We start from the raw sequence: 24,059 nt of genomic DNA, 5'->3' as shown, positions 1-24,059 counted from the left end.
CTAGATATTCATTAGCATACTAGTTGATGTAACAAGGCAGAATCTTGTTGAATTGAAGTGTTTTAACGACATTGAGTGAATAAGAATAAATTTGATTAGACTAACACAATACAAACATTTTGATTCAATTAGTTGCAAAAAAGTTACACTGACATATTAAAATCATGTTTAATCTACAAATATATATTGTGTTCAGATAACATATTCGAAGCAGTCCAAGTTTACTTGATTTGAATAGATGCATAATGGGTGCTATGATTAAATCATGTTCATTCAACAATTTATTTTTTGGAGTGTACAAACTTTGTGGAATTCATCTTAAGAAACTTAATAACTTATTTCTTAAGAAGATTTTTGTGAATCCGGCCCCTGGTAATTTTTTTCAATGTACAGTTTGTTAGTTTTGTGCAAAGCATACAGTCAAAGTAAACTTCATCATTCAGCTATGTGCACATTTATGTTAGACACTTCATGTTTTGTTCAATTCATGCGATAAATGCATGTCCCTGCTCTGCTGAACAGTGAACAATAATTTCAGGGGCAAAGCAGACAAAATTACAATTTAAAAATCAATCGGAGCTGTAGAAATGTATCGTAATTTTTTATTTTTTATTTATTTTTTTTATTTATTTTTTATTATTATTTTTTTTTTTACAAATAAAGCTTCATATTATGAGAAGGATACTTTCTACGACCTTTATATCCTGTGAAGTCATGGCGAGATTAGGTTCCTTTAATCTAAAAAACAAGAATAGAAAAAGAACCAGAACCAGGAATCGAAATCGGACTCGATTCCGAAAATTTCGGAATCTTACAGCCCTACTGTTTACTAACAAGGTGACAGCACGAACTACTGGCATACGTAATACAGCGGTTTTGGCCGTTTTCGCGGATATGTGTAAACGCGAATCGTTTTGAAAACGTCGTGTATACGTGAAACTTTTTAAAAACGCAAGGGAAAAACTCCGTTTTTGACTGCGTTCTCGTGTAAACGTAGCCTAAGATTGAAGTAAGGATTTCCCATTGTAGAACTGAGAAAATAAATAAATAAACGGCTATGCCCTGTTATTTCTGCATGTAAAGAACTTTTATTAACAGACCTATTTAGAAAAATAATTGGGTAACATTTTACAATAAGGTTAACATCAGTTAACAATATGAGCTAGCAATGAAAAAGAAAGCATTTATTAATCTTAGTTAATGGTCATTTCAATATTTAGTAATACATTATTAAAATCAAAAGTTTAATCTGTAAATATGATTTAATGATCCTGAGCCAGCACGAACTAACAATGAACAGTTGTATTTTTCTTAACTAACGTTAACAAAGATTACGCTAATAAATATTGTAACAGATGCCAATTGTTTGATTGTAACTGCAGAATTGTCATTACTGTATTTTTGGCGAATTTAATGCAAATAATGTCAATGTTTTTGTTGTTGTTGTTGTTGTTTTAATTATAGTGATTTCAATTATCTTCTTATCTTATCTTATCTTAGACTGTAAGCAGTGGACAATCTTAAATGGTCACTATTACAAATATTTTCACAGTAAACATAATTTTTCCACATCGTTCTGTTTATTATTATTATTATTATTATTATTATTATATAGTATATATAGTGTATATATATATATATATATATATATATATATATATATATATATATATATATATATATATATATATATATATATATATTAGAATATTTAGCTATTGTTATTATTGTCGGAACGCATTTATTATCACCGCTGTTACCAGTAAACGGTAGCGCCCCCATAGTCTTTTTCACTATGGAATGGAACACAGTGTTTCATAACCGCGTGATTTACAACTGTCTGAGCAAATATACAAGGTTTCTCACAACCTGTTTATTAAGTTTATTTTGCAGTGGGCTGTTCTGTAATCTAAGAACGTATGGACTAGATTGCATGACATCACGGCTCCATATAAAGACCAGACCGCATGATGTATTTAAAAAAGGAGGGGAAACCAAGAGAAACGTCGCATCCCTGACGGTTCCTCTGGTGTGAAGATGGCGGTCCCAACTCAAAGCAGCCGGACCGGATCCGTTACCAGTCTGGGAAACAGTCCAACAGCAACACCGGGCGGCTTAAACAACAACCACAAGCTGTGGTGCTGTCATGAGCTTGATTTCAGGTCCGGAATGAAGATCGAAGAGCTCAACCGACTCATCCATGAATTCAGTAAACAAGACCAACGAGAATATGATGACCAGAGGGCACTGGAAATACACACCGCTAAGGATTTTATCTTCTCCATGCTCGGTAGCATCTTCTATTTAAAAGTCTTAAGATATGTATATTTTTAAAATAATCGTTATTATTATTCATTAGGCTATTCACCTATTTTTCACAATTCATCCATTATCATCCAGTTTTATTACGTAAAAAATGGTAGAATCTGTTTAGAATTACAGACAGTCAGAAATGGTCAGATATATGCACTAATAGCTACTATATATATATATATATATATATATATATATATATATATATATATGTGTGTGTGTGTGTGTGTGTAAAATATATATATTATTATTATTATTATTATTTAATTTTTTTACCTGTAATTCTGTATTATCAGAGGTTTTAGATATATAATTTAAAATAGATTTATGTACTAATCTGGGTTATAAAATAATTATTGCATGCTTAAGGTGAGTAGTTACAATCCCTGCTGTGTGCTTTGTGCTTTAGCTAGCATCTCAGTATTTTGCATTATCCAAACACTGAATCCAGTTTGGTCTGCTCTTAAGCTGGTTTATGTTTGACCTCTTGTGGAATAATAATTCTGCCGTAGTTGGGTGAATGCATGCTACTGATCTGCTGTTTGAGAGGATCAGAATGATTATGTCCACGTTGAAACCCCCAAACCACTAAATGAAAAAGTGAAGGTTGTAAGGAACAATTGCTTACCGGCCACAAAAAAAAAAAAAAAAAAAAAATTCATCAGTACCATGGAACAGAGCAGACATACACATAGGTGCATAAAAACTGTTAAATGGTCTAGTCCTGCAGACATACTGGGGTTAAACCTCTGGTTGTGTTCGGAACTCCTGAAAATTACGATTAATCAGATGCAAATAGAAACACAAAACCAGTCCTAAATGAAAGAAAACAAGTTGACAAATAGATTGAATCCAATATTTTGTGATAATATAGCATAATGACAGATTTATAAGCAATTGATCGGAGTCTGGTCATTTTTGACCGGGAATACCACAAGTGACTTTTTGCAATTTTGTACAAAATAAAAACATTTAAAAGCAAACTACCTGATTAAACATTAAATCACACTAGTGTGAGAAACAGTGCAAATATTTATAATTGTTTGTTTAATATTGTGAAAATTATTCATAAAAAATGATTTTTTCACTCAAAAAAAAACGACACCACAAGTGTGACAAAATCCACAAAAATTATGAAAATTCTAAAAAACATTAATGAGAAGTACTTGTACCCTATGTGGACAAAGTCAGTAAGTTTGAGTCCAATGCGATAATGTTAACAAGTATTTTCGGGAAAAATTAAATCTTTTCCAGGTCAATTTGACCCGAACACAACCAGAGGGTTAATTTAAATAAATAAATACATTAATTAATTAATTATTTAAAAAGTGAATGACTTGAGATCAGTTAGTATTTAAACATGGTTAAAATCTATCACTAATAATTTGAAAAAAAAAAAAAAATTACAGTACAACTGGCTGTAATATCAATAACTTTTGTTTCTAGACCTTAATTCCTTACTTAGTATCGAATCCCTCTTTTGGTTCATAGTATACAGGTGCATCTCAATAAATTAGAATGTCGTGGAAAAGTTCATTTATTTCAGTAATTCAACTCAAATTGTGAAACTCGTGTATTAAATACATGTATATGTACTCAATACTTGGTAGGGGCTCCTTTTGCTTTAATTACTGCCTCAATTCGGCATGGCATGGAGGTGATCAGTTTGTGGCACTGCTGAGGTGGTATGGAAGCCCAGGTTTCTTTGACAGTGGCCTTCAGCTCATCTGCATTTTTTGGTCTCTTGTTTCTCATTTTCTCTTGACAATAATTCTCTATGGGGTTCAGGTCTGGTGACTTTGCTGGCCAGTCAAGCACACCAACACCATGGTCATTTAACCAACTTTTGGTGCTTTTGGCAGTGTGGGCAGGTGCCAAATCCTGCTGGAAAATGAAATCAGCATCTTTAAAAAGCTGGTCAGCAGAAGGAAGCATGAAGTGCTCCAAAATTTATTGGTAAACGGGTGCAGTGACTTTGGTTTTCAAAAAACACAATGGACCAACACCAGCAGATGACATTGCACCCCAAATCATCACAGACTGTGGAAACTTAACACTGGACTTCAAGCAACTTGGGCTATGAGCTTCTCCACCCTTCCTCCAGACTCTAGGACCTTGGTTTCCAAATGAAATACAAAACTTGCTCTCATCTGAAAAGAGGACTTTGGACCACTGGGCAACAGTCCAGTTCTTCTTTTCCTTAGCCCAGGTAAGACGCCTCTGACGTTGTCTGTGGTTTAGGAATACGACAACTGTAGCCAAATTCCTTGAGTGTGTGGTGGCTCTTGATGCCTTGACCTCAGCCTCAGTCCATTCCTTGTGAAGTTCACCCAAATTCTTGAATCGATTTTGCTTGACAATCCTCATAAGTATTAGGAGGCTTACCCTCCTTGTGAAGGGTGTCAATGATTGTCTTCTGGACAACTGTCAGATCAGCAGTCTTCCCCATGATTGTGTAGCCTAGTGAACCAAACTGAGAGACCATTTTGAAGGCTCTTTTGAAACCTTTGCCGGTGTTTTGAGTTGATTAGCTGATTGGCATGTCACCATATTCTAATTTGTTGAGATAGTGAATTGGTGGGTTTTTGTTAAATGTGAGCCAAAATCATCACAATGAAAAGAACCAAAGACTTAAACTACTTCAGTCTGTGTGCACTGAATTTATTTAATACACGAGTTTCACAATTTGAATTGAATTACTGAAATAAATGAACTTTTCCACAACATTCTAATTTATTGAGATGCACCTGTATCTGTGTTTAGGCATATTTGTTATTAGGCATTAAATTATTTTTTTTTTCACTGATTGTCTAAAAATGTTTTTCTGACACTGGATTTAGACAGATTTAGTATTGGGACTGTTTTCAGCAGAAAATCAATAGGACTGTCTAGCGCTAGGTTTTTATTTCCAAACTAGGCAGAAGTGGGTGTAAGGCTGCATTCAGGCAATTGTGGGAACCTCATATCCATTGAGGCAGAAGTAATGTACAGCTCTCTGTTTCTTTCTGTTCTCACACTTTCATTCACTGCCATTCACCAAAGGCTCAGTTAAAATAGCAGGAGGTTGACTGGCCTGCAGTGTCTGTGTATGCAAATGAGACAGATGGAACAAAAGTAACACTGAATGTCTTTGAGAGTTGTAGCCTAGTCTAGTCTAGATTTAAAGAATGATGGGATGGAGGGGTGTGGGAACAGCATAAGATTCAACTTGAAAAGTACTAATCCTGATCTTTTTATATATAGGCTATATTGAAAACATGCTTGGATATGCTGTTTTCTTTCAAATAAAAGCGTAAATAAACGTAGAAGACGTATCCGTGCGGTGTGGCTGACACAGAACAGCGTACGCAGTTTGCGTCCAGCGGATATTCTCCAAAATGGCGCTACGGTGATGCAGATGAGACAAATTGTTGAATAAAGTCGTCGTTTTTATTTTATTTGTGTGCAAAAAGTATTCTCGTCGCTTCATAAAGTTCAAATTGAACCACTGATGGCAGATGGACTATTTTGGCGATGTCTTTCATACTTTTCTGGGCCTCCACAGGACTATTTACTTGGCAGTCAATGGGACAGTCAAAAGCCTCACGGTTTTCATCCAAAATATCTTAAATTGTGTTGCGAAGACGAACAAAGCTTTATGTGATTAATGACAAAATTTTCATTTTGAGGTGGAGTAACCCTTTAAGATGGTGTTGGAGGACCTGAAAGAGCAATTTATGTTTGTATGATCAAGTGAGCTTGACACTCATTAGTAGTCTATGTTTTTTTGAAAAAAAGTGCAGTCCTACTTTTTTTTAGGGGAAGCTGGCATAAGAAGTGTTGAAGAAAGATTAAAAATATACATCAAGTGGCAAAAGAAGGCAAAGAACTTTACCATAGTAAGTGATTCCAAGGGCACTGAGTCAAGCTGAAACTGAGTCTCATTCAGGGAAGTATGGAAGCGGATTGGTCTCAATTATAATTCACGCAAAAGACACGATGCACACATACGTAACCAAATTCACATGCATGAAACCCAATTTACGTGCACGTAAAAAAAAAATACTCACAAAAACCAATTTGCGTGCACAAAATAAGAATATATATTCATAAAATACATTTCACAAATGCAAAACAGTTCACAGATGTACAACTGTGTACAAAAATGTTGAATGTTTAAAATTCCCGAGTGTATCATGGACTGTGAATCTGTGTATCGCCTTGGATTTGTGTGTGTATTTTTGAGACTTTCCTGGCAGCAAACTCCTCCCACGCGGGACACTCATACTCTTTAGCCAGTCATATTTGAGCCTATCAGTCGACCAATCATAACCCGCTGTGGGCGTGCCTACCTGGATATTACGTCATCAGCGCGAGACCACAATTCGAGTTACAATTCAGGCCCTGTCCCAAATGGAACACTCCATGTGCACTTTTGGTCTTGCGGACTTACAATGGCCGCCGCGTGCGCTTGTCCGTTAAGTCCACGAGACCATAGGATGTCCCATTCGTCATATTATCGTTCAAAAGGGTGCTCGCGAGCGCCCCCTTTGCGCCCTCGATCTGCACTTCTGCTGAGCCCGCACTGGGGTGAGCTCCGCAGCAGACTTCTACCCGACAGTCAAAGCGGCATTACGTCACGAAAGTGCGGACTCAGAGGAAGTCCGTGAGGGTTTAGGGTGCCATTTGGGACAGGGCCTCAGCAGAGGTATGTGCAGTTGATCGTTTCATTTTAGTTAGCTAGCCAAGTAAAGGTGTATTGTTTTATTTTTGCATGTTTACCAAAGTTTAAGAAGTTAAAGCTGTTGTTTAGACACGCTCGTTAACGTGACCAATGTAAGCCAGCAGCTGCTTGATTAGTCCAGAGTGTGGTATGATTTAATATTGATCGATTCTTGTTTATTTAATAAAAAATCATTATTCACGTGGATACCATATACCACATTAAGTTATTTGATTCATAGACTCAATGCAAAGCATAAAATAAGGTTTTGACTGATGGGACATGTCTTAAATAGAAGATTATGAAAATACAGTTTTTGGATATTTTTCAAGCAGTCTCTGTGTTTTTGTTTATTGAGGATACGAGAGAGCCGTCACAACAGAGCTTGTCTTGCGTCTCAAGTCCTGCGATGGCACGCATTCAGCTGATGATGATGTATGTAATAACATGCACACATTGGAAACCATGTACATTTCATTTAAGTTTGTTTGTGCTGCAGATACTATTTATTTCAGAATTGGGAGGCTGATGATGTACAAGTAGCTGCTGAGACTCTGCTATTCCTACTTCACTCTCCCTACCACAAGTTTTGAGAGGAGCGTCTTGCTGCAGCCCACAACTCCTCCCACCTTACATATACCTAAACCTACCCATCTCCACCCCCTGATCCCTAAACCCACCCCATCCCCACCCCTAAACCTACCAATCTCCACCCCCTAGATGTGGATCCAACCACGCCCCCTGGATCTTGTGGACTGCAGCGAGCCCTACTTGAGTTATGAGGTGATGTGAATCTAGAAGTTTCATTTGGAACTACAACTCTTTCAAAACATGTTGCAACCTATCCATTTTGACATTTTCAACATATTTTTTCAAGTCATGCATTATTACTACATTTATTTTACAATAGTACCCTACGTTAAGGCATAAAGCTTTGTTTTGCATTGTTAAATGTTCTTGTTATTGTTCTGGTTTTATGTCAGAATTAAAACATTCAAAACAAGTCAGTTGTTACAGTTGATGTATAATATTAATTTATTAAAGTTAAAATTTTGTTAAAGTTTTCTGAATACTTTGAGAATGTCACATGTTGATCCAGTTTCCTTAGTTCTCCTCATTAGTTAATTAGCTCCTCATCTGTTTCTGTTTCCCCCTTGATTACGTTGATTATTTAAAGCCTGTGTTCTCCCCTCAGTCTTTGTCTGCTATTACGTTTGTATAATGTGTTTTGCTACCCTTTGCTCCTGGATTATCTCTGTTTCTGTTTGGAATTTATTAAAAAAACTTTTTTGATTTACTCTCCTTCTTCGTGCGCTTTACTAGCTAAACACCCGTAACAGAATAGCAGACCTAAACAGTATTATTTTTATAAGCTGCGTTTTTCTTTCCGTTTAATTTTTTTTTTTCCTCTCCCGGAATGGCCTTGCCGGCTGCCGTCCAACTCCTGTGCCTGGAGCAGATGGACCGTTCGCTGGAGGACCATACAAGGGACTTTCTCGATCTGGCGTACCTTACCCACTTCCCGGACCGCTCGCTCTGTGTTTTTTACATCACCATCCTGAGCGTAAGGCACGCCTGCCAGCGAACGGTCCCAAAGAGGATTTCGCCGCTTGCGTGGAGTGGGTGCTGGAGAATAATGGACTGTTTTTCTCCATCAGCCCCTCAGAGGAGGATATCTCCAGCCCCACTCCCGAACCAGAGACCAGCCATCCTTCACCTCGCTATACGGAGATACTGCCGGAGCCCACTGTAGACAGAGAGCCTAAGCCTGCTGCGACTGAGCCTCTACCATCCTCTGACCAAGTGCGTGAGCCGGCAACATCGTCCGTTGTCGAGGGAGTTTTGGTGGTGCTCGGGCTTGGAGGGAAGCCCCGCCCACACTCCTACGACTGCGGGTGAGCTACTGGTTTCTACTCATAACTGGTTTCTGGGAGTTATGAAGAGGAACTGAAGGACATCTTCCAGATGGACCGAATCGACTGGTTTGGAGAAGGACAAACCTGTGCTACCGAATCTCCTGTGTCTCCGCTGGTTCCGTCCAGCCCTGAATCTCCTGTGTCTCCGCTGGTTCCGTCCAGCACAAGTCCTCCAGTGTTCCCTCCCAGCCTCCCTCTCCCGCCTCCTCTCAAACCAGCTAGTTCCTCGCCTCCATCTCCGCTGATGCCTGTCAGTCCCTCAGCTCACCCTCAGTCAGCGCCTTCCATGCGCTCTGTTCCGCCGCCTCGGGACTTCCAGTCTCCAGCTCCGCCCAGACATGCAGATCCCCTGTCTCTACTTCCAGCCTCCAAGCCTTAGACTACACCTCGGTCCTCCGACCCATCGGCTCCTAGCTCCCTCGTCTCCACCGTTGCCCGTCATCCCACTGGCTCCACCGGGCTCCCTCGTCCCTCCGGCTCCGCCTTGGTCAAGTCGTCGACCATCTGCCGCCTCGGGACTCCACTCCTCTGGCTTTGCCTCGTCACTCCATCCCTCCGGCTCTGTCAGGCTCCTCCTTCCCTCCAGCTCCACCTTCATCCTCAGTCGCACCGGCTCCACCGCGGTCTTCCGGATCCCCACCTCCGCCTCTGTCGCCTGAGCCTTCAGCTCCGCCTTGGCCCTCCGGATCCTCAGTTTCGCCCCGGCTCTCCGTCTGCCCCGTTCCACCTGGGTCTCCACCTCCAGCTGCTCAGTCTCCGTCAGTCGGCCCCCTGGTGTCGTCGGCCCCTTCTCCACCATGGCTCCGTCGACTCTGCCGTGGGCCGCCATCCTGGCTGGCCTCTGGATTACCACCTGGCTCCTCCTGCTCTGGGCTCCTCCCTGGCTCCTTCCTCCATCGACTCCAACCTGGTCCTATGAACTTTGTCTCTTCCCCATTGCCTGCCCTCCTCCTGCTCCACGCCCACCTCCAGAACCCCCACCCTCCCTCCTCTGTTGGACTGTTTTTGTCCGGCAGGGGGCGATATGTCACATGTTGACCCAGTTTCCTTAGTTCTCCTCATTAGTTAATTAGCTCCTCACCTGTTTCTGTTTCCCCCTTGATTACGTTGATTATTTAAAGCCTGTGTTCTCCCCTCAGTCTTTGTCTGCTATTACGTTTGTATAATATGTTTTGCTACCCCTTGCTCCTGGATTATCACTGTTTCTGTTTGGAATTTATTAAAAAGACTATTTTGATTTACTCTCCTTCATGCGCTTCATTAGCTAAACACCCGTAACAGAGAATAAAATGTCCATGACCTGACCATGATTAATTGTAATGTGCCTGTATCATGAAATATGAATTGATTATGAGGGAGTACAAACGTAGCACAACTACAGCTGAGATTGGCTCGATACCAGTTTGACAATGTGCTAGAAGTTCTTCAGTCAAAGGGTATTCAAACCTCAATTACACTGAATGGCTGGTATAGTGTCCAATTTAGAGTCTTTAGCATTATTTTAAAGTAAATTTCATGGCCGAATACTAAATACATGTATCAGTGTAATACATTGTTAAAAGTTAATGAATCAAATGTGTTAGATCCAGTCTACACTATCTCTCTCTGTCAGAAGTCAGGATGTGCCAGATTTTAGTCTGATATTCAAAGCAGTTAACACCTTGGCTTGTTAACTCTTTTACTTTTACAAGAGATGCAGATATAGAAAGAGCAGGAAGCATGAGATAAAGTGATAAAATAACTGAATAAAGTTTACTGAATAATCTTTGCTGCATTCCTTTTTATGATCAGTCTGTCTTTGTCTGACCAGCACAAATTCCACAACTATTACCAAGCAAATACGATTGCTGCTTCCCAACATCATCTTGTGTATTGTAATCGCAAAGATTTGTACATCACAACTCAACATACGATTAAACATTAACAATAATTAATCACAGTTATAAAATATAAAAAATAAGTAAATGGATATTGATTACATTAAGAAATGAACACATAAAGGTAAAGTACATAAAATACAAAGATTATTGTGAAGAAAGAGGATTGTAACTCATCCAGATGTTGTGCCAAAGTGTTTAAATCCTGAAAAATGCAAGGAAAACAATTAGTGTTTATTAATTAAACAATGCATCCTGTTGCACAAATGGTTAGTACAAACATACCGTTATTCAGACACTGTTTTTGTGAGGTCTATTCATTATATAAAGAATTCATAATAATACATATGATGATGAGGGAAGGGTCAGCGCTAAGTGGGATCAAGGCTGGACATCGGCCACCCAGCATTGCTGAACAAAAACAGGTCAATGAGCATAATTCCTTTTTCATTTTGCCCAGTATAAAATACATTGTGGCTAACACAAGACAGCTGCATTTTTGGCAACACTATTTGTATTCATAGCAGCTGCTGGCTTACATTGGTCACATTAACCCTTTAACGCGTACGATCACACCGGTGTGATCAGTCTTGGCTGGTCCCAGGAGCGTACGATCACACCGGTGTGATTGGAACTTTCAGTGAGTCACGTCATCAACTGCTGAAATTCAAATCTGCTTTCTGGCGCGGAGCCAGATCAGACGCTCGAGCGCTTGTAATATTATCACTTATTCAGTGTTTTCAACCATATAATGCTTATTTTAGATTTCAGACATTTAAATACACATAAGTACTAGCAAAGCCATACATTTATAGTTTGTAAAATATGCGCTGATGTCTATGGAAGCAGCAATAATGATCCTTACAAATATAATCTGACGACATGTTTTTATTGATATCATATACAGATTGTGTAGATACTTTAAAGTTTACTCTGCTCTTCTCCCAGTTTACTGGAGACTTACTTTAACGTGTTTCGGGAGGAGAGGATGAATTTACGTGTTGTAAATCCCACAGCTGGATTCAGCGCGAGCAAACATGGCGGCGCCCATCACCCGGTATAGATCAACTAACACGATCATTATAAACTTGTTTAAACAACCAAACACATTTACTTGCATATATTTCAGAATCGGAATATCAGATATTTAATAATATAGCGAGTATGTTTGTGAATATTAATAATAAAAAAAGGAAAAACGAAATAAAAGCAATCCATGTGTCATACAGCGCTATTACGGCTGCGGTGTCACATGACAAGCATGACGCGTCGCCATGGAAACAATAAGGCTATAAGTTCTAAAATAACGGTCGCCTAAAAAAACTCACGCCTGGGGCTCAGATAGAATATTTTAAACTCACGTGTGAAAGGGTTAACGAGTGTGTCTAAACAACGAGAGTTACGGATGTAACTGCGGTTCTATGAGTTCTGGATGACCTCCAGAGGCAGTGCTTCACACTGAATGTTATCTCATCGCAGATGCACAGGTCGAGTCTAATACAAACAAAGTCCCTCGTGACCAGGATGACTCGGGGTCCTCCCCTATTTAACCCCGTCACTTCCTGCAGACTGTCCCTTCGGAATCTTCTCGCCCTAACTCCGAGTGACAGAAAGCTCTGGCGGTCATCCAGAACTCATAGAACTGCAGTTACATCTGTAACTCTCATTCTATTTCGTTCTTACTGACCGCCAGAGGCGGTGCTTCACACTGGATGACTTATAACCACGTATCCGATGCAGCTACATTAATCCTGTATTATTGGGAATATGTGTTCATAGATGACCATGTAGCTGCCGCACAGATGTCGCTTAGGGGGACACCTTTTAATGCCGCCCAAGATGTTGAGATGCTTCTTGTTGAATGACATCTCACTCCCGATGGCAATGGACATCAACTAGACTTGTAAGCATGGGTGATAGCCTCAACTACCCAGTGCGACAATCTTTGTTTTGAGAGGGGCTGACCTCTTTTCGTCCACCCAAAACAGAGAAAAAGTTGGTCTGATTGCCGAAAACCTTTTGTGGCCCTGAGGTAGCCGCGGAGGGCCCTTACTGGGCACAAAAGTCTGTATTCACTTCCTCCTTGTGTATCCAACCTTGGAGGATTAAATACTGCCAGCTCAATAGCCTGATTTCTAAACAGGGCAGAGAGCCTCTTGGGGAGAAATGCTGGGTTTGGCCACAACGTCACTACTGAATCATCAGCATTCCAGCGCATGCAGGTTGTGTTAACTGATAATGTGTGTAACTCACTCGTTTAGCCGAAGTAATGTCCAAGAGAAAAGCTGTCTTCAATGAGAGCCACTTCAAGTCACTATGCTCCAGAGGTTCAAACGATGGTATAGTAAGAGACTTCAGGGCTCCCCTTCTAAGAGCCTGTATATCACTGGAAACCAGGGAGAAGATCATCTGTAATCCGACATTGAGGCAGAGGGCAACGGATATTAGGCCTCAAGACCTCTTCTGGAGAGAGAACAAAAGAGGCGATAATTGGATCTACCTTAGGCATCTGACCCAGCCCAAAAGTGTCTGCATCTTGCATCGTAGCCAAAGCTCTGCCTGCACTAGTGTGGTGCGTAAGTGATTTTGGGTTAGCCCAACACTTCTGCAATTCATCAATATAATCTTTTGATGGTGGAATGGTAAGAAGAGATGGTTGAGCCGAACTTCTAAAAAAAGCACTAGTAGAGGTTGCTACTGCCGGGGCTGTATCAAGACCTAGACAAACCAATGCAACCCAAAGAGCTTGCTTCACCACTTCCTGCTCTGACTATGGACCCTCTGCAGATCTCCGACCAGTATCCTGGGATTCATCGTAAGAGACCTGGGACTGAATCTCCGATATAACCTCCCTTTCTTCCTCGTCATAGAACTGAGTGTGAGAAGCAGTCATCAACATGACATCCTCCTCAGAAGTAGGTGACTCCAAAGTGGGGGTTTCAACTGGAGAAATTAGTTTCTTGCCCGTTTGCAAATTCATAAGCAAGGCTTTAATCTGAGAAAACTCAGCAGTTAACATATCCACCTTCTAAGCTAAGGGGTCTTCCTTAGATCGTTTACCAGCCGAAGCACCCGTTGCTTCGGTATGTTTACGTTTAGTTGCCGATTTACGTGGTGGTGGTGGTGTTGGTAGCGACTCACCCAAGAGTCCCCCCACCACAGCTATCCTTGAAGTCTTCCTTTCCCAAGACATAACTCTGCAGTTCATGCAGGCATCCTCTGTGAGGCCTTGTTTCAGGTGTTCCAAGCCTAAACAAGTCGTGCCCATCATCCTTTTGCAGAGTGGCCATGCACAATGTGCAGGCATGAGATACTTTTTCCATCTTAGTCCAAATTAAATTTCTGTTAGCACGGGGTTAAACAGGGGAGGACCCCGAGTCGTCCTGGTCACGAGGGACTTTGTTTGTATTAGACTTGACCTGTGCATCTGCAATGAGATAACATTCAGTGTGAAGCACTGCCTCTGGCGGTCAGTAAGAACGAAATAGAACGGCTTTAACTTCTTAAACTTCGGTAAACATGCAAAAATAAAACAATACACCTTTACTTGGCTAGTTAACTGAAATGAAACAATCAACTACACATACCTCTGCTGAATCGTAACTAGAACTGTGGTCTCGCGTTGATGACATAACATCCAGGTGGGCACGCCCACAGCGGGTTATGATTGGTCGACTGACAGGCTCAAATCTGATTGGCTAAAGGGTACGAGTGTCCCGCGTGGGAGGAGTACGTTGCCAGGAAAGTCTCAAAAATACACATACAAATCCAAGGTGATTCACACATTCACAGTCAGTGGCGGACTGGCCATCTGGAGCACCGGGAGTTTTCCCAGTAGGCTGCTGTAAAATGTGTAATGCCAGCCCTTTGTGTAAAAAATAGGCTATAAAAATGAATTGCAGTAAATTTACATATATCCTTCCATCGGCCCAGATGAATGGCCCCCGTGGCTCACTTGATTAAAAAATTCAAATTTTTCATTTACGCATGCTCAGGCCCAGTGCAGCGCGGCTCAAAAAAGCGCTCGTCAATGTCAAAATGTTTGAAATAGCCAATCAAAGTGTTGAAGGCAGGATTTACTGTTCACAGACGCTGAGCTGCACGCGACTTGATGGCGAACTGAGGTAAGATGTAAGCAGCTAAACATTGCGAGACAATTCAGCAATATTTGCCAACCGTTTATGATTAAAAAAATAATAATAATTTAAAGTTAAAAGACAGACATAAATTTTCAGGAATGCAAACTACTACTGGCCTTTTCAAATTTCTCAGATTTTAATGCCATTTATTCGTCAAAATGTACAACATAGCAGTTTTCAGCAGACATGGGATCTCTATATGTGACTCTGGAACACAAAACCAGTCTTAAGTGTAAATTTTTCGAAACTGAGATTTATACATCATCTAAAAGCTTTCCATTGATGTATGGTTTGTTAGGATAGGACAATATTTGGCCGAGATACAACTATTTGAAAATCTGGAATCTGAGGGTGCAAAAAAATCTAAATATTGAGAAAATTGCCTTTAAATTTGTCCAAATGAATTCTTAGCAATGCATATTACTAATCAAAAATAACGTTTTGATATATTTACAGTAGTAAATTTACAAAATATCTTCATGGAATATGATCTTTACTTAATATACTAATGATATTTGGCATAAAAGAAAAATCTATAATTTTGACCCATAAAGTGTATTTTGGGCTATTGCTACAAATATACCCCAGCAACTTAAGACTGGTTTTGTGGTCCAGGGTCACATATAGACTTTCTTCAGTGATTTCACGTGTCTAAGAAAATGTTTAAAGATCTATAAAAAATCATTCTCAATCTTACTTTAGATTCTAGAACATTGTAAATCTGAAGACTTTTGCTTTGGAGCTCTGTGCATATGAAAGTGATTTATATTATAGGCCTAATAAAAATATAATTTACTTATTAATTCAATTAATTAAAACATGCATTATTTTATATACACACTGGTGGTTAAACAATTTGAAATAATTAAGGCTTTTTATTTATTTGAAAGAAGATTTAATTTATTTGATCAAAAATACAGTAAAAACAATAATATTATGAAATATTACACTTATAATAGTGGTTTTCTATTTAGGATATTTTAAAATGTAATTTATTTCTGTGCTCAAAGCTAAATTTTCAGCATCATCACTCCAGTCTTCAGTGTCCCTTCAGAAATCATTCTAATGCTGCTTAATTATTATCAGTTATTATTCATGATCAATTATTAATAATGTTTTTTTTATTATTGGTATAATGGTTCTCATTTAAAGAACAGCATTTATTTGAAATATAAGTACTTCGTAAAAAGTGTAAATATCTTTACTGTCACTTAAATCAATTTAATACAACTTATATTTTTTAATCTTACCCAAGACTGAATGGTATCACATTTTCCACAAAAATATGAAGCAGCACAACATTCATAATAATCAGAAATGTTTCTTGAGCAGAAAATCAGCATATTAGATTAGGATCGTGTGACACTGAAGGCTCGGGTAATGATGCTGAAAATTCAGCGTTGATGACAGCAATAAATTATATTTTACTATATATTCGCATAGAAGACAGCTATTTTAAATTGTAACATTATATATTTCACAGTACTGTTTACTGTATTTTTCATCATCAAAATGCGCTCATCATCCGCCCCTGTCCACAGTCCATGATACACTCGTAAATTTTAAACATTCAAAATATTTGTACACAATTGTACATCTGTGAATTGTGTTTTGCATTTGTGAAACGTATTTTATGAATATATATTCTTATTTTGTGCACGTCAATTGGTTTTTGTGAGTATTTATTTTTTAAATTGGGTTTCATGCATGTGAATTTGGTTACGTATCTGTGCATCGTGTCTTTTGCGTGAATTATTATTGAGACCAATCCGCTTCCATAGGGAAGAGCTATATTTGCATCCCATTCCTCAAAGGAGACAGATAAATCTCAGCTTAGAATGGGCCTGGATGCTGAAGAACAATTACACATGCATGAGAACATTAAACTGCCGACTGCATCTATACTCAGTAACTGATTGTATGTCTCCCTCTATGCTCTAAAACCAGTATAGACACACAATAGAATGTAAACAACTCTAAAGAACGTCACATTCCTCTGTTATTGATCTGCCACTTTTTTCAAGTGCTGGTGTTGACTTTCAGGTCCTCTTATTGATCCACTGGAAATAGACGCCAAAGGAGAGTGCTCTGCTGTCTGCAGTTAAGTGGAAGACCGTTGGTCACGTGACAGGAAGTGTGCAGTTTCACAGTGGTTCGAAAACTTGGTGGGGCAGCATTATTTTATAATGTTTGGTTAGCAAATTTAGAATGATTCCGTTAGAATCGTAATGAAATTTTATTCAGTTTGAAAGATGTGAAAAGCAACTGATAATTTACAGTAGAGAAAACATTAGTTAATGCATTTCATATGTGTGTGTACACACACACACACATATATATATATATATATATATATATATATAGTCATGGCCAAAAATATCGGCACCCTTGGTAAATATGATCAAAGGGGCTGTGAAAATTAATCTACATTGTTAATACTTTTGATCTTTTATTTAAAAAAATTAACAAAAATCTAACCTTTCATTGGATAATAAGAATTTAAAATGGGGGGAAATATCATTTTAAAATAAATGTTTTTCTCAAATACATGTTGGACACAATTATTGGCACCCCTAGAAATTCTTATGAGTAAAATATCTCTGAAGTATACTCCCATTCATATTCACAATTGTGAGCACTCCAGGGTGATTATGAACATGAAATTATCCAGCCATGGCTTTCTGTTTCACAGAAATATAAATAGGAGGGAAAACAAAGCCCAAATTCCCTTAATCATCCATCACAATGAGAAAAAACAAAGAATATATTTATGATGTGCAGCAAAAGATAATTGAACTTCACAAATTAGTGAAGTGGCTTTAAGAAAAGAGCTAGAGCAGTGAAAATTCCCATTTCCACCATCAGGGCAATAATTAAGAATTTCCAATTAACATTAAATGTTACAAAACTGCCTGGAATAGGACGTGTGTCTATATCGTCCTAATGCATGGTGAGGAGGAGAGTTTGAGTGGCTAAAGACTCTCCAAGGACCACAGCTGGAGAATTACAGAAAATAGTTGAGTCTCGGGGTCATAAAATATAAAAAAAAAAAAAAAAAAAATTGTCGAACAGCACCTATATCACCACATATTGTTTGGGAGGGTTTCAAGAAAAATTATCCTAGCTCATCCGAAAACAAACTCCAGCATATTCAGTTATCAGACACGACTGAAACTTCAAATGGGACTGGCTTCTATGGTCAGATGAAACTAAAAAAATGCTATGGCCATTCCAGTCCTCTGACCTGAACCCTATAGAAAATGAGTGGGGTGAACTGAAGAGAAGCACCACCAACATGGAGCTGGGAATCTAAAGGGTCTGGAGTGATTCTGGATGAAGGTCTCTGATCTATTGTCAGGTGTTCTCTAAACTCATCAGGCATTATAGGAGAAAATTTAGAGCTGTTAAACCGGCAAATGGAGGTTTCGAAAAGTATTGAATAAAAGGGTGCCGTTAATTGTGGCCAATGTGTATTAGAGTAAAACATTTATTTCATAATGATATTTCCCCCCATTTTAAATTCTTATTATCCAATGAAAGGTTAGATTTTTGTGAATTTTTAAAATAAAATATTTTAGTTCTTTGATCACATTTACCAAGAGTGCCAATATTTTTGGCCATGACTGTATATATACGTCATTTGACGTAGACACACACACACTCATATGTATATATATATATGTATATATATATATATATATATATATATATATATATATATATATATAATTATTATTGTATTATTATTATTATTACAAAGTTAAAATTAATTGAAAATAAATATTTTATACAATTATACAATCAGCTGTAAGAATCTTTGTTTCAGTGCACCAGACAAGTGCTTTGCACAGTCTGACTTTTGCTGAAGCTTGGAATTAAACCACATCATGTTGGTTCATCTGGCCAGAGGAGAACTGGACATGGTTTTTCTCCATTCTGTCACTGATGGACTTAGGGTTCCTTGCCACTGTCACCTTTGATTTGCTTTGTTGGGGGCATTTAATTTTTGTTAATATTGTGAACTTTATTCCACATACACTATTTGAAGAGAACTAAACTGTCTATGATGTCACTGAATCAATGATAAACTGACTTTAACTGAAAAACTGCCTGTTTACTATTGTCCTCTTTTTAGAGCTGCTCTACAGCAGAATTTTGTTTCCACTATTGAAACTATTTTCCTGTTTAACACTGTTAAGCTGCTTTTATATAATCTGTATTGTATAAAACACTATATAAATAAAGGTTACTTAAATAGACTCTGTTTTGTCTCTGTTTCAGGCATGGTGCAAAAGCTGGACCAAAAACTGCCTGTCGCAAATGAGTACCTGTTGTTGTCTGGTGGTGTGCGAGAAGGTGTGGTGGACATGGATCTCAATGAGCTTGGCATCTACAACCGTGGCTCCAACTATGACATGGCCTTCACCCTGTTGGTTCCTGCACTTAAATTGCACGACCGGAACCAACCTGTCACTCTGGACATGCGCCACTCAGCACTTGGTCACTCTTGGCTCAGCTTGCGACTTTTTGACGAGGGTACCATTAACCGTTGGCGGGACTGCTGCACGCTTACTGATCACCTGAATGGCACTACCAACTACTTCTTCTCACCTACACTGGTAGCCGACTGGTTCCAAGAAGCTGTTGGACTAGTACTGGCAGAGTTACAGCGCAAGCCACAAAGGGGCACCCCGAGGGTGGAGCGAGTTGAGCGTCACAACACGCTGCTCACTATAGTTTTAGGTGTGGGCAACAGCCGCATGCTTTATGACATTGTTCCTGTGGTGTCTTTTAAAGGCTGGCCGGCCGTTGCTCAGAGCTGGTTGATGGAGAACCACTTCTGGGATGGCAAAATCACAGAGGAGGAGGTTATCAGCGGTTTCTATCTGCTGCCTGCCTGCTCAGCCTCTGGTTGCAGAAAGAACGAGTGGCGTCTCTCTTTTGCCCGCAGCGAGGTTCAATTGAAAAAGTGTATCTCACCAGGCCTCATGCAAGCTTACCAGGCGTGTAAGGCAATAGTTATTAAGCTACTAGCCCAACCTACATCTATCAGTCCCTATTACTTACGTAGCATTATGTTGTGGGCCTGTGACCGACTACCTGCAAGCTATTTGTCACAGGAAGATTATGTTGTGCATTTCCTGCTAGGTCTCATTGATGACCTGCAGCACTGCCTTGTCAACAAGACCTGCCCTAACTATTTCATCCCACAGTGTAACATGTTGGAGCACCTGTGTGATGAGACTGCTATGTTTCATGCTCGTAAGCTAGCGCTAGTACGCTCGGATCCAGCTGAGCACCTGCGCTCCATTATTGAGCAGGCCAAGGCAGCCAACAGACTGACGCAGGAGATGCAGCGTCGTGGGAGTTCCTCAGGACTGCTCTCGCCGCTTGCGGATCCCTCCTTGGCTGATCACCAGCAGTCAGATGACCGGCTGGCCAAGAAGCTACAGCAGTTAGTGACCGAGAATCCAGGGAAGTCTATCTCTGTGTTCATCAACCCTGAAGATGTCACACGACCTCACTTCCGTATTGATGACAAGTTCTTCTGAAAACTATGGTCTATTTTCACTTCTCCTCTGCTATAATGGTTTAACCTGATGGGAACCTGATGCATGACACTTTCCAGAAACTGGAGCTGTGTCCCTATGCCTGTTTACATCAGACTGAAGACGATTTTCTGGGGGAAATGTTCTGCAACAGCTCTATAGGACCTGCCTTACTGAGAGGCAAATCCAAACCACTTGCACCTGCAAAGGGTTAAAGCATAGTGGGTTTCACGGTGACTCTGAGAATAAAAGTCAGGGCAAGTAGGCAATGATTTACATAGTACAAGAAAATATAGTATATGTCCTGTGGTATGTTATTTTGAACAAAAATCTGATGTAATGAATGATCAGACATTGTTTTTTTGTGTTTTGCATCTGTGCTGACTACACACTTCCGGCACCTTTTTGTGTTTGTGTTATATCCATATAATACCGTTTTTAAACCTGCGCAGTTAACTTGCCTTGTTATTTATTTAGAAGAAATAACAGAAGATGTCAGAAAGCCAAACCTTTTCTATATATAAGGGATTGAAATCATATTCCCTTAAGTGCAATTAAAAAAAATGTTCAGTTAGAATGAAAAGTTCTTGTATTGACAAAAAAATTGTTATAAGAATGCAGAATCATGGGTGTGGGGTGCTTGACTTGTACCCCTAAAACTTTCACTGGTATTGGATATTAAAAGGATCTTGTTTTGATTTTTTGGAAAATGAATGAATGAAGGTGACAAGCAGCTATCCAATATAAGCCCACCTATCAACAATGTTAAGGGTGTCTGTAACAAAAAACACAGAGTAGCACATCAGTCATGTAGTTTGTACTGTACTGTACCTCAAAAAAATCTAGCTTGGCTGTGTTGTTCCATCAGTAATTAAAGAATAGTACATTGTTTTGAAAGTTGTGTCGTTTTGAAAGTTTAACGCAGGATAAAGAATTATTAGAAAAATAATGCACAAAATAATGTTATACCAGGTGTGCATTATTTTTCTAATAATTCAATGGCTCAAAGTCAATTATTCCACTTGTACTACGGTAACCACACCTCAAGACAAAGTAAGACATTCAAAAACACTTGTTAGGTTTGGTACTTAACACACTCTATGTAGGACTAATTTATTTTTCATCTCAAGGCTTCGATGCTAATTCCAAAATGTAATTTTAGAGCTAGTAACAAGAGGCTTTGGCTATTGATAATGCAGTTATAAATACACAGTAAATTTGCCCAAGTAAAATTTACTCAAATTGAAGAAAATTTTACTGTATGCCAGATAACACTTGGTCCCTCTCTGAAAAGAGTAAAAGTTGTTAAAAAATTAAGATATTTTTCAAGAAATCCAAGATCTGTCTGACCCTGCATATACAGCAAGGATACTACCACGTTCAAGGCCCAGAAATGTAGTAAGGACATTGTTAAAATAGTCCATGTGACATCAGTGGTTCAACTGTAATTTTATGAAGCTACGAGAACACTTTTTGTGCACAAAGAAAACAATATAACGACTTTATTCAACAATTTCTTCTCCCCCAAGTCTCTGTCCTCCACCATTAATGAGAGTGTCAGAACGCATGCGCATGCTTGCCTCTGCTTGTAAACAAGGTGCAGCGCATGCATGTTCGATGTCAGCAGCTTCACAGCTTCACAAGCATGCATCTTGGTACTCTCAATAATGGCTGAGGATGCTGACTTGAAGGAGAAGAATTGTTGAATAATCGTTATTTTAGTTTTCTTTGCGCACAAAAAGTATTCTCGAAGTATCGTAAAATTATGGTTGAAACACTGTCACATGGACTATTTTAACAATGTCCTTACTTTGTTTCTGGGCCTCATGGTAGGACCCTTGCCGTCTATGGAGGGTCAGAGAGCTCTCGGATTTCTTCAAAAAATATCTCAATTTGTGCTCTGAAGATGAAATATTAAGGTTTTACAGGTTTGAAACAACATGAAAGTGAGTAATTAATTACATAATTTTCATTTGTGTGTGAACAAACCCTTTAAGAACCTTTCTGAGAAATAAGCAAGTTCAATATCACACATTAATACAACATTATGAACTAGTATCATTTGATCTGCTTCATCAGTAGCTTCAGCTTGATGAATTTCATAAGACAATTACATGCTTGTCTAGCTGAGAACTTTCCCAGTCTTTTGCTGCGTTGACTTGAGGGTGGCAAAAGGTGAACCAGCACCAGAATGGAAGACATGTCGCTGTCCCAACCTGGATACAGGGAAAACAAAATAAACACTTTTTTTTTTAGGCTTTTAGTTAGAGGGAGTTGAACATACCCTCCTGCTCATTTTAACTTGACTTCATTGGAAGATCTGCCAATACAAATACATTAACCACTCCAGTACTTAAGTTTATGCTGCACACAGATTCAGTATTAACAGTGCATTCATGACCAAGTCTTGACGACTACAGATGTTTGGATGATTTGAGCTGAAACCTCTACAAGTATTGAAATGAAGTCATACAGTTAAACTTTATCAACATGATTTTGTTATTCAGAGTCCCAAATGACAACAATTTCTAACTAAATCAGCAACTCCTGTACTAGGCCCTTGCGAAAAGATCAGGATAGAAATGTTTGAAAATAAATCAAAAAGATTGAGAGGCGACAGCTACTTACATAACCAAACTTGCTCCTGGGGTCAACCAAGTATGGGAATAGAGAGAGATGATTCCCTTTGCACATTCTTCTTTTAAACTTCAGGATGGGCTTGTTCTACACACACAAACATAAACCAATTACAACCCATAACATCAATTTACAAAGTATGAACAATCCATCCATGTTCATTTGTCAAATGTGCTACCAAGATTTTCACCATGTCACGTCTTCGGCCATCTGACAGACTTTAAGTGCGTGCGTATTTGTTTATGACCTTTTTACCTCCAGGGATGCTCTTTAGGATATCTTCAAACATCTAGAGCAGGGGTCATCAAACTTGATCCTGGAGGGCCGGTGTCCTGCAGAGTTTAGCTCCAACTTGCCTCAACACACCTGCCTGGAAGTTTCAAGTATACCTAGTAAGACCTTGATTAGCTGCTTCAGGTGTGTTTAATTAGGGTTGGATTTACAAAGTATGAACAATCATACAAACTCTGCAGGACACCGGTCCTCCAGGACCGAACTTGGTGACCCCCGATCTAGAGGGAGGAATGAGGTAATACAGTATTGAGCAGAGATGAGAAATTAGCAATTGACAAGTGTATATAGATCCAAATATCTTTAACCCTTTAGGCGCCAGGTGTTTTTTTTTTTTTTTTTTGGAAAAATGCTAGATTTTGACATCAAGATTTCAAAAGCTTGTGGCTTGAAAGGGCTTAAAGATGGCTATCTACCGTAAATTATAAAAATGTTGGGCATGACCAAAAGTTTTTATGGGGTGTAAATATATTCATCTAATTTGCATATTATTATGTCATCATGCCCTCTTGAATTTCATAATATTCAGGAAATAGTAGATATTGAATTGATGTTTGAACTTATTTGCATGTTTTGTTTTGTTTTGTTTTGTTTGTGTTTTTATCCTCATTCCAAATGATCAGGAAAAGAGGAAA

The 24,059-nt window shown here is 39.0% G+C and overlaps 1 protein-coding gene and 1 long non-coding RNA gene across 4 annotated transcripts; one reads left to right on the top strand and one right to left on the bottom strand.

The window, feature by feature from the left end:
* Positions 1-1,816: 1,816 nt before the first annotated feature.
* Positions 1,817-20,503, top strand: mb21d2 (Mab-21 domain containing 2). 2 transcript variants are annotated; one of them, XM_058763102.1, is made up of 2 exons: positions 1,817-2,290; positions 19,229-20,503. In XM_058763102.1, exons 1-2 carry the CDS (start codon positions 2,038-2,040, stop codon positions 20,497-20,499), a joined length of 1,524 nt encoding a protein of 507 aa, XP_058619085.1. In that variant the 5' UTR covers positions 1,817-2,037; the 3' UTR covers positions 20,500-20,503. The 2 variants fall into 2 exon arrangements, with proteins under 2 accessions (XP_058619085.1, XP_058619091.1); XM_058763108.1 differs by lacking the exon at positions 1,817-2,290 and adding an exon at positions 16,648-17,112.
* Positions 20,504-21,147: 644 nt separating this feature from the next.
* Positions 21,148-23,521, bottom strand: LOC131531925 (uncharacterized). 2 transcript variants are annotated; one of them, XR_009268816.1, is made up of 4 exons: positions 23,389-23,521; positions 23,125-23,220; positions 22,611-22,712; positions 21,148-21,271 (listed from the first exon to the last, which is right to left on the bottom strand). It is a non-coding gene; the product is annotated as an uncharacterized LOC131531925 (long non-coding RNA). The 2 variants fall into 2 exon arrangements; XR_009268815.1 differs by lacking the exon at positions 21,148-21,271 and having other exon boundaries at positions 22,314-22,712.
* Between the last annotated feature and the right edge of the window lie 538 nt (positions 23,522-24,059).

The sequence above is a fragment of the Onychostoma macrolepis genome, chromosome 02 (assembly GCF_012432095.1).
Source record: "Onychostoma macrolepis isolate SWU-2019 chromosome 02, ASM1243209v1, whole genome shotgun sequence".
Lineage (NCBI taxonomy): Eukaryota > Metazoa > Chordata > Actinopteri > Cypriniformes > Cyprinidae > Onychostoma > Onychostoma macrolepis.
This window is presented reverse-complemented; position numbering and strand designations above follow the sequence as displayed.